Raw genomic sequence first — 11,634 nt, forward strand, 5'->3', positions numbered from 1 at the left:
GTAAAGTATCAGACATATGGGCCGGCCCGGTGGTGCACTGGAGAGTGCGCCGCTTGGGAGCGCGATGGCGCTCCCGCCGCGGGGTCGGATCCCATGTGGAGACCGGTTCCNGGTTGCGATCCCGTTACAGGTCAGTAAAAAAAAAAAAAAAAGAAAAAAAAAGGAAAAAAAAAAAAAAAAAAAAAAAAAAAAGGAAAGGAAAAAAAAAAAAAAGAAAAAAAAGGAAAGGAAAAAAAAAAAAAGTATCAGACATAAAGCCCAGCACATAGCAGGTGTTCAGTAAATGGTAGTGAATTGTAGTGAGTGGTAGTGTCGTGTAAGTAAATGGAGCCAAGTAGTTGAGCCTGGCTTAGTCTAAATCTGACCTGAAGAGTTTCAGTAAGGAGATTGGTTCTCCCTGTTAACAGTGGGATGAGTAAAGGTGACAAATTATATATGCCTCTTCCAAATCTGTAAGCTTGGAATCAACTCAGTGGATTTCTTCAGAGAAATGTCTCATGCCCACCTCCTCCCACATTTAATTCTTTTCCTCAACATCTTCCTGAAGTTATCTCAGAATGAAATAAAGTAGCATACTTCAGGTTAAATTAAATAAAAAATATCTGAAGCATAAAAACATGCTTGTAGACTTAAGAACATTTTTTCTCTCTAAGTTTTTAGAGCCCAACAGTAGTTGTGTTAAGCAAAATGGCTACAGAGAACTGAAATCAGGACTCATGTTGACTTTTGTTTTTGAAGCATTATAAGCTATTCTTTTTAAAAAATAGACTTTATTTTTTAGAGCAGTTTCTATGGGTTTTGACAAATGTGTAATGAAGTGTATCCACCATTATAGTTTCATATAGAATAGTTTCACTGCCCTAAAAGTCCTCTGTTCTGCCTGCTCGTCCCTTCCTCTCCCCAAACCCCTGGCAACCACTGATCTTTTTATTGTCTCCATAGTTTTGCCTTTTCCAGAATTTCCTATAGTTGGAATCATACGGTATGTAGCCTTATATTGGCTTCTGTCACTTAGTATGCATTTAAGGTTCTTCCATGTCTTTTCATGGCTTGATAGCTCATTCCTTTTTAGTGGTAAATAATATTCCATTGTCTGGATGTACCACAGTTTATCCATTTACCTACTGAAGGGCATCTTGGTTGCTCCCAAGTTTTGGTAGTTATGAATAAAGCTGCTATAAACGTCTATGTGCAGGTTTTTGTGTGTATGTAAGTTTTCAACTCGTTTGGGTAAATACCAATGAACATGATTGCTGGACTGTACATTAAGAGTATGTTTAGCTTTGTAAAAACCACCAAACTGTCTTCCAAAGTGGCTGCACCATTTTATGTTTCCACCAGCACTGAATGAGAGCTCCCGTTGCTCCACATCCTTGCCAGCATTTGGTGTTGTGAGTGTTCTGGATTTTGGCCATTCTACTAGGTGTGTACTGGTATCTCATTGTTTTAATTTACAGTCCCCTTTTGACTTATGATGTTGAGTGTCTTTTCATATGCTTAGTTGCCATCCGTATACGTTCTTTAGTGAAATGTCTTTTTGGGTCTTTGCCATTTTTTTAATTGGATCATTCATTTTCTTATTGTTGAGTTTTAAGAGTTCTTTCATATTTTGGGTAACAGTCCTTTATCAGATATGTCTTTTGCAAATATTTTCTCCCAGTCTGTGGCTTGTCTTCTCAATATTTTGAAAGCTATCCTTTTTCATCAGCTTGCTTGAGGTTGTATCAAATTTTTGGCATTGCTGCCCTGGCAGACTACATTCCTTGGGTTTTGTTTACAAGAATGCCATCAAATCCCATTGCCCTTTTTGCTGATTTTTCCCTTATCTTCGGGCATCTAGTTCTAACTGCCTATTCGTTTTTGCTAACAAGGTTGAGTTAAATCCATTCTGCTAACATTTACTGAGTGCCTCTGGTATGTAAGCCACTATACTTGGTGCTAGAGATAGGAGTGAGAAGCGGGTGTAGACCTAAGGTTGTATAGGAACTGACGGTGTTCAGTGATATTTAAATAAAATGATAGGCCAGTAAAGAGAATCTTGATAATCTAGGGCTGGCCCGGTGGCACACTGCTACAGTGCGCCACTTGGGAGCGCGGCTAGTGTTCAGTGATATTTAAATAAAATGATAGGCCAGTAAAGAGAATCTTGATAATCTAGGGCCGGCCCGGTGGCACACTGCTACAGTGCGCCACTTGGGAGCGCGGCTGCGCTCTCGCCGAGGGTTCGGATACCACATACAGACCGGTTCCCGCTCACTGGCTGAGCGAGGTGTGGGCGCAACACCGAGGGTTGCGATCCCGTTGCCGGTCCCGGTCCAGTACGGGCGCGACACTGAGGGTTGCGACCCGTTGCCGGACACGAAAAAAGACAAAAAGGAAGAAAAAAAACCCAGAATCTTGATAATCTAAAGCAGCTAATTAAAAATCTGCCCTGACTTTGCTGGGCTTAAGAGACCCTTAACTGATAGCAGTGTACACCCCAGTTCCTACTCTGGTAAAATGGAATTACAGTATTAGAATATGAATCAGCCTTGATTGTGAGTCATTAGGTAGACTGAAATGACCCTAGAAATGTGAATTGGATAACTGAATCATTATACCATTAAAGGAAGCATCCTTGATTTTTCTTTTTCTTATGTGGGTATTTCAGAAAAAGTCACTAAATATACTTAGCCGGTGTGGAAAAGTGTTAAGAAAAGAAAAACAGTACTAAATTCTTACAGCATGTAAGCATCTATATGTACCCAGAAAGCCAGGTAATTTCTACTTTGATTTTGCTGGATCTTTGGAGTCACTCAGATATCCCTTCTTTGGGATAAGGCTGAAGGGAAGATTCCACTTTAATGGTATCAAGTGATCCATTAAAGCATGTAGAGTGATTTGCATAACACCTAAATAGATAATAAAATAACGCCTGATTCTTAGTTCATTTTTACTACACATTGAATGAGATGCTTTTTATTTCTGTTCATTAAGTTGTTTCTTTGGACTGACAGTTCCCAATCCTAAGGAAACATTTTAATTTTCAGTAATTTAACAGAATTAAAAACAAATTTGTGACCAAGTTATGATCTGAGCCAAGTCTGGTTTTTCTCAAACATTAAGGCTTACATTTTCTTGACAATAAGCCACATATCTTTTATTGGTTTAATGGCAACTGTGTAGATTGATACTTAGGAAAAGCTTTGAACATAGGCTACGTAAGTCCTTAAGATGATTCATTTATCTCACAAATAGCAGCCCTATACTACCCAGCTGAGATTTAAATTGAATACCAGTAATCTATACAAAACTTAATATTAGTCACCAATCAGTTACAAGGTGCTTTAAAGAGTAAACAAACATAATATAGGTCATTGTTAAGTTGTTTTTCTTCATTGCTGAAAGGCATAACACTTTCAGAAATTAATCAGGAGGTAGACAGTGGAATAGTTGTCCCTTTCCAACTATTTCCATTAATTTGGTTTCTTTGTTTGAAATCCAAAGTTGATTATTCATTTATAATTCAAGAAGACAGATTTCTGGTCTCAACAGGGATACATGTGAACAATTATTAATAATATTTCTTTTACAGGCAATGAATATCAAAACACCAGCTATTAAAAGTTTTGGTAATTTGAATCGCATATATGGATTTGATTTTAAATTTAGTTTCTTTTGATAGGACTCTGCTACCCAATATCCTGCATATAAATATACACCCCAAGATTTTCATCATTACTTTTAAACCCACTGAGCACACATAAAATACTAGGAATCAAATTAAACATATATCTGGGCCGGCCCGGTGGCGCACTGGAGAGTGTGCCACTTGGGAGTGTGGCAGCGCTCCCGCTGAGGGTTCGGATCCCATGTAGAGACCGGTTCCCACTCACTGGCTGAGCGAGGTGCGGGCGCAACACCGAGGGTTGCGATCCCATTGCCGGTCCCCAGTACGGGCGTGACACTGAGGGTTGCAATCCCATTACCGGTCAGTAAAAAAAAAAAAAGACAAAATAAAAAAAAGGAAAAAAAAAAATTAAACATATATCTAAAGGTAGAAGTTTTAAAGTTAAGATTTTAACCAAGTAATAGAATTATAAGAACCCACTTTTGAAGTTTTGTTGAATATTTGCATTTTAAGGTTAGTATTTTTGAAGTAGGTAATGGAAACGATGTAATCTGGAGAATCCTGACTAATCCAGGCCTCATGAACTAAAGAAGGTCTCAGGGTCCAACACTATGGAGAGAATCTCAGCTAAGCCTATAGGGTCATTGCAGGTACCTTGGCAAGGCTATCCCTACAGAGGGTGACAGGGTTGTAGTATAAATCTCTACAAAGCAACGTAGTTGCTTAGTAACTTCCCCTAGTCATATTTCCTGCTCATCAAATAACCTCATAATTGAATTTTACATGTAACTAACTGTAAAAATGTGCTTAATCTGCAAGGCTGAGGGCCTGACATTCAACAATAGCAAATGCCAAATCTACGGCTCTCCCTGGATGCCAGCTTGACTTGTCAAAGCAGCTTTCCTTCACATCACCCCGATGAACACCCCTTGGCATCTGAAAATGCAACGAACTCCTGAAGCTTCTCTGCAAAATATTTATTTTCTTCAGATGTGTTAACGGGCTTTATAGATCACCATGATATCTGGTTCCTTTTTAATGATTCACACTGAAGAAAGACTACAAAAGTAGCAGGGAAGATGTATTTTTATACATATAATTCCCAAAACTCAAAACCTTTAAGGCCTTTTGAGAATGCTGTAGAGCTGAGGCACCAAGTAATCCTTGTAGTGGCCATCAATGAAACCTTTTCCGCTGTTGTGCACAAACCAGCAGGGAACATCTGCTCCGAACACGATATCCGTTCTGTAGTCTTTCTGTAAGCCTCTGCAAGCAAACAACATGGACAGTTAGGGAACAGACCAAGGCACGCCGGCTGGGCATCTGGACACAAGACACTCTCTCTCCTCCACTGTTCTTTGCATCCCTTCTATCACCATGTCTGCCCACACCCTACTCATCTCTGCTTCCCAAGTCGTACGAAACGACAGAGGCTGGGGTTTGGTGTTAACAGGGAGTGGGCAGTGTGATCTTAGAGCTTTTGAATAACCTTATAGAGGTTGATCCATGTAGACTTTTCCAGCAAGATAAAGAGCAGCAAATTAGTCCAAATGGAAGCAGGAGTAAAACTGCAAAGTGGTGTAGGCTAAACTCATGTTACCTCAAGAATGAACCTGAGGCACCTCTTACCTTCACTTTATGGATGACTATTTTATTTAAGGGCGAGGCCAGCTGTTTTTGAGCAAATTCACGTCCTCCGCTTGAAGGACAAAGAAGCTGATGATTTGAAAAGGTAAATGGCACATGGCCATTAATGAGCCTTAAAAGTTTACTAGGAGACTTCAAAAAGTTTGTAGAAAAATAGAATTGAAAGATAATACAAAATTTTCCATGAACTTTTTGAAGTCCCCTCGTATAATTGTGCATAGCCCAGGTCAGCTCGGTTTCACTGTGCATCACAAGAAGCTCACAGTGGATAAACTGAGACATGACATCTATCTTTTGTCATTAGAGTTCAGTAGAGGCTCTTCTGTCAAACTCATATCACTTCTTATTACTATTACTAACTGGTACTTGCAATTCTATGAGTCATGCTCACTGATGCAGTGGTCACTTTGCCCTCTGTCTGGTAAACTGACACCAGCTAAGTAGTGTATTCACTAAGAATCCATTATTTTAGTTCACAATCTATTTTTGTGGTGGTACTTGTTATTGTCATTTTATCATTTAATTATTATTGTAATGTTATGATTTAATTATGTGGAAGCCAACGACATCTTTTTGTTTATTTTTAATTTTTTTTATTTATTTTTTATCAGCATATAGTTGATCCAATGACATCTGTGTGCAAAAAGCATCATTTCTAATAAGACAAAGTTGGCTGCTTCATAAAAACTCTAAAAAAGGGCCAGCCCGGTGGCGCACTCAGTACAGTGTGGCGCTTGGGAGTGTGGCGGCGCTCCCGCCGAGGGTTCGGATCCCATATAGAGACCGGTCTGCTCACTGGCTGAGCGAGGTGCGGGCGCAACACCGAGGGTTGCAATCCTGTTGTCGGTCGCAGTACGGGCACGACACTGAGGGTTGCAATCCCGTTACTGGTCACGAAAAAAGACAAAAAGGAAAAAAAAAAACTCTAAAAAGGTAAAAAATGCTTTAAAATGATATCAAATTAGGCATGGGTGAGACAACTGTAAAAGACTGAGAAAAGATAAAGTTTTATAAGAATTTTATACTCGGAATGCTTTATAAGTTCTAAGTGCTCACTTAAAATGAAGCATATGGATATAGTTTGTGTAAGAAAAACTACCAAGAGAGCATTCAGTAGATCCATACTCAAAAAGAAAGCTTTAGCCTTATGAAAAATACACATTCATTCTCTAGCACTATGGAGCTACATAGGTATTTTTATGATTCTCTCCTTGGGTCAACTTTTTCAGTTACCTGACCTGTGACCTTAGGGCTTCTAATGTATGAAGATGAGAACAATAGATTAATGAATCTTGGCATTTTACAACATATATATGTAGTAGTAATTTGCATTTACGATGGGCTATCAGAAGTGTGTCCTTATTTGCAAATGCTTATGTGTCTATTCCTGATGAACTGTTTAGTTTGACAGAGGTGGTGCTTAAAACAGCTTTTCTTACTCTTCCGTTTCTCTGAGTAAGTCCAGTCCTACCAGGGGCCCTTTGGTTACTGTCTTAAGCATCCGAGACCTACCTGGTAACGGTCAACTTGTGTCCTTTCACTTCCATGCTCGCCTCTGGCTTCTTGGGGTCCTTTCCCGGTCTCTCATTGAAGATATGTATTTCTGGCTCATGCATGAACTGGCCTAGTGAAACAAAGCCCAGACATTTATTTACGTGGAGTCCAAGGTTAGGTAAAAAGACAGGCTCGTCATTGGGTCCACGCAGTGGATCCTCCCTTCAGAATTCCTAGTGTAGAAAGACGTGAGGAGAGGGAAAAGGAATAATGAGGGAGGGAGGGGTCCTTCCTGACAGCAGATCTCCCTGTGGTCGCTTTTTGTACATGAGGTTGATCTACTGGGCCATAAATAAGTTGACCGCCCTGATGGCAGGGGGTGATGTAGCTCAAGTCACAGGACAAGGTTCATGTTGTCATGTCCAGGATGCTCTGCTTGTTATCAAAGACTTCCTAAAGCAGGTCACCTCTCTTCAGTTAGAAAAAATTCTTCAGCATAAAACTTAAAATTTATCTGTCCCTTCTCTTAACTTGTGCAATTTGTGATGCTGAGGTCCTGGCCGTGGAACTCCCTGTGTGGGATGGCAGGTGGTCCTGACTGTCGCATTCCTGAGTCCCCTCCACTGCTGTGTTGGTCCTCTGTGCCCTTAAGTCCACACCTAACACTGTACCAACTTCTAACGGCCGTCAGTCAAAGTTACTAAAGACTGAGAGAAGTCCCTCGTGTGCCAGATGGCCAATTGGCACTTACCTATTAGTCCATGAGCATTAGGTGAAAACTTGTTTGTGGGGGGAATGTAGATCCCCAGAAAGTCCACATTGATCGGATGCTTCTTCCAAACACGATGAAGTAGAACAGAAAAGGACATCTCTTTATCCAGGGTGATAGTCACAGTTTTTTCTTTCTTCACAGAGACAAGCACCCTAGCGTGAAAGTCAAAATGCAATTCGATGATTCCAGAACAGACTTTTTCACAAAGTCGTATTTCTCACTCCTAACACGAACTCTCCGTTCCTCCCGGTACAATTCCACTGGCTCTCTAAGAACTTTACAACGTTTTTGCTGTGGAATGTTGTTGTCTTAACTCCCCGCTCTAAAATTCTGCCCATTTACATGTTTGTAGATATACAATCAATGAACAGATAACGAATTGGGAAGATACCACACATAGGACACACCACAGTGTGTGGAGCACTCTCTGACATAGAGTCAGCTATGGATTTCAGTTGATGGATTCGTTCACAGATCCAACATTGAGTACTTACTGTATACCATGCACTAGGCTAGGCACTGAGACACAACGGTGACCAAAAATCACAGTCCCTGTTGCCAGGAACAGGGTAGTAGGTAAGAACAATTTTTCTGAATCTCGACTTCCTTATACTTAAAGTGACAATTTAAAGTTCTATGTGATGTCTCTGATGTCTAGATTTATTTCTGCAGTCATGTGTCAAGGACAGGCTGGAATGCAGGTGCAATCATACTTGCCTCTGATTAACCAGGTAGGCTGTGTCAGACCAGGACAAGACAGACGTGCGAGAACCACGGCTCAGGGTGATGGTCTCAGTGCTGATTTCTATCTTCATATCTTCGTTTTGGAAATAAAATCCCAATTTTCCAAAATAGGTGCTTAGTTTCCCATTCTTGGGCTTCTTGGCTCCAATGAGCTGACCATTGACTAAAATCCCTACAGAAAAAAAGTTTCTTGTGTGACATTTTTTTTGCATGTGTGAGTATCATAATTTAAATTTATAAAACTTGACAGTATAGGAAAATTATTATTTTGCCTCATGATTTACATAAATTTTTTCCTTTATAATTCTCATTTTATATATTATAACTAATATATATTATAGTTTAAAATAATTGTATCACAATAAGATCTGCCAGTTCATACTCAGAGTATGTATTTTGAACTATAATTGTTCAGGTGAGAGAGAAAGAAACCCCAGGTAGTGACAGGAAAGCATGACAATTATCTAATTGTCTAATTCAAATATAATTTCTTTTTATTTTACCTGATTCTGGGTCAGAAACCAGGTTGAGGATTTTTCCAGGTTCTGAGTCAATATTGAAACAAATATTCTTTTGGCTTTTTGGTAGATAAATGATAAAATGTGGGTCATTTTCAACTGGAAAACATACAAAGAAAATGAAAATGAACAAACTCATAAAAAGGAAGGTAATTTTGAACAGTATCTTGCTCCTGAACACCTTCAATTTAGCTAGAACAAATGTTTATTGTGCTCCTGCTATATGCCAGGTGCTGGTTTAGACACCAATTCTGGGGATCAAAGCCCATCTCTTCCTTCGTCGTGGGGCCTCCCCCAGAGCTTTATTGGCATTTCACAAATATAGTAGATATTTATTCTGTAGCTCTTGTGCTTGTACTAAGCTAGCTGCTAGACATAGAAAATGAATGAGAAAGACTCAAGACATAAGAAACACACACACATCCATATACACATATATATGAGAAACACTTCCCATATATATATATATACACACACAAGAAACACCCCCCCATATTATGTTGAGAAACACACACACCCATATGTATATTAGGAAACACACACCTATATAGATAAGACACAAACACCCATATATATCAAGAAACATACACATATTCATATATATGTATATATTAAGACATATACATACACATCTATATATTAAGAAACACACACCCATATATGTAAGAAATACATACATACATATATATGTTTATATACATGTGTGAAGATAGATATATGTTTTAAAGGAACTATATACAGTGCAGAAAAATAAAGGAGACATAATATTATTGTTGACATACAAAATAATATTAATCAATTCCAGGAGCAAGGAAGAATCAAGCTACTCCTAAGAAAATACTCCTTTGTTATCAGACCTGGTTATCCTGGCTGATCTTTCCTGGTGTGAAGGTTAATTCTAGATGTCAACTTGGTTAGATGAAGGAATGCTTTGAAACCTGGTAAAGCTATCTTTTCAGGTGTGTCCATGAGGGTGTTTCCAGCAGGGATTAATATGAGAGTCTGAGTGGCCTGGGTGTGAAAGACCCACCCTCAGTGTAGGTGGGAACCATCCAATCCACCGGGGGTCCAGAGAGAACAAAAGAGGAAAGAGGTGAAGTTTTCTCTCTTGATCCGCTGGAGCTGGGATACACTCTTCTGTCCTGTCCGTGAACATCAGAGCTTGAGACTCTTCAGCTTTTGGGTTCCAGAACTTACACCAAGGACACCATCAGCTTCCCTGGTTCTGAGGCCTTTGGACTTGGACTGAGCCACGCTACCAGCATCCAGTTTATAGACGGCCTATCATGGGACTTTTCTTCATAGCCACGTGAGCTAATTCCCCTAATAAATCCCTTTCATATAATTATAACATATCCTATTGATTCTGTCTCTCTGGAGAACCCTGACTAATACACCTGATCTTTTTTCCCCCTATTTAAACATTCAACAAATATTTGGTGAAGGAGAAAAAACAAACCTATATGCAACACACTCAGGCCATATTTGGTGCAGCTATAAGTGAGACGTGGTCTGTGCCTTCAAGAAAGCAGTGATGTGATGAAGGAGGACATACCACTGACAGAAGATAGAATGAAGTACGTGGTATAACAACAGCCCAAGCACAGCACTGTGATCTTGAAGATGAAGGGACAGTTGTCTCCCCTGGGCAAAATGAGCAAGGCGGATGAAGGAGTTGGTTTTTGAGCTAAACTTTGAAGTCAGGAGGAGAAGAGGGGAAGGCAAAGGAGAGAGACATTTTATTCTAGTGGACAGACTGAGAAAGGTAGGGAGGCAGAACAGTTCATGATTTGTTTAGAAAGCAACTCAGTGTGTCCAGAGGATGGCTTCCTGAAGAATGCGGAAGAAAAGATAAGACTAAAAATGTAGACCATAAAGACCCTGCAACACTAAAGAATGGACCTTTATTCTGTTGGGCAGCTATTAAAGGTTTTTGAAAATAAATGTGACATGATTTAACCTTGATTTTAGGGAATTATTGGTGGCAATATAAATAAAGTTTTGGAGAGTAGACACAGGAAGATCATTTAGTGGCTAAAGCAGTAATCCAGGCAAGGAATGTTAAATTTAAGAACTGGGATAATGAATGGAATTGGCAAGAGAAGGAAAACTCAAGAGATATTTCAGTAGAATCCACACTATTCTAACTGGGTGGAGAGCTTCGGCTTAGTGCTGCCAGTTTCCAGCCTCAATAACTGAAGGGATCGAAGAGGAAGGCTTGAGTTGAAGAGAACGGCAGTGGTTATGTTTTCCAGAATAAAACTGGAAGAGTAGGCCATGGAGAGTTTACTGTCTTTGAGATATCTCAAAGCTCCTTGCAAACATAAACTCAACTCATTCTCACCATATCCTCACAGAGAGGACAGGTGACTTGCCTGGGGTCATGTCACAGAGTTAGTAAGTGGCAGAGCAATGATTTAAACTCAAGCTGTCTGCCGGCAAGTCCACTGTGGGCAGACAGCTTGAACCCTACTCTGCTGTGCTGCCTTCAACTCGTTCATTTTCAAGTGTGTGTTTTGGAACTTGAATGTGAGGATAAACTAATTCAGGACAGGAACAAAACCTTGTGCTCCTTTCCATCCCTCCCATCATGAACCTCATGCTATGTACTCAGTAAATAACTTGGTTAATCAATTTTTGTTGGAGCCGAGCACTAGAGGGCATTGTTAAAACACAGAACAAAAGCTCTCAACTTTTTTTTAATAGATATCCTCTTCCTTCCTCTACACAAGTATGATGTTTTGAGGCACATTGTTTGATGAAAATTGCTTTTATTAAAGATAACAATTGGGGGCCGGCCCAGTGGCGCACTGCTACAGTGCGCCGCTTGGGAGCATGGCGGCGCTCCC

The 11,634-nt window shown here is 39.9% G+C and overlaps 1 protein-coding gene across 1 annotated transcript in view; it reads right to left on the reverse strand.

Annotated features, from left to right (window-relative positions):
* Positions 1–4,572: 4,572 nt before the first annotated feature.
* Positions 4,573–11,634, reverse strand: part of ITIH2 (inter-alpha-trypsin inhibitor heavy chain 2) — a 35,052-nt gene continuing 27,990 nt past the window's right edge. The window contains exons 17-21 of the mRNA XM_008584914.1: positions 8,771–8,884; positions 8,241–8,439; positions 7,503–7,675; positions 6,770–6,881; positions 4,573–4,876 (exon numbers count right to left, since the gene is read on the reverse strand). Coding sequence (XP_008583136.1) covers positions 4,729–4,876; positions 6,770–6,881; positions 7,503–7,675; positions 8,241–8,439; positions 8,771–8,884 — 746 coding nt within the window. The 3' untranslated portion in view covers positions 4,573–4,728. The remainder of the gene's footprint in view (positions 4,877–6,769; positions 6,882–7,502; positions 7,676–8,240; positions 8,440–8,770; positions 8,885–11,634) is intronic.

Source organism: Galeopterus variegatus, unplaced genomic scaffold (genome assembly GCF_000696425.1).
Source record: "Galeopterus variegatus unplaced genomic scaffold, G_variegatus-3.0.2 Scaffold3404, whole genome shotgun sequence".
Taxonomy (NCBI): Eukaryota; Metazoa; Chordata; class Mammalia; order Dermoptera; family Cynocephalidae; genus Galeopterus; species Galeopterus variegatus.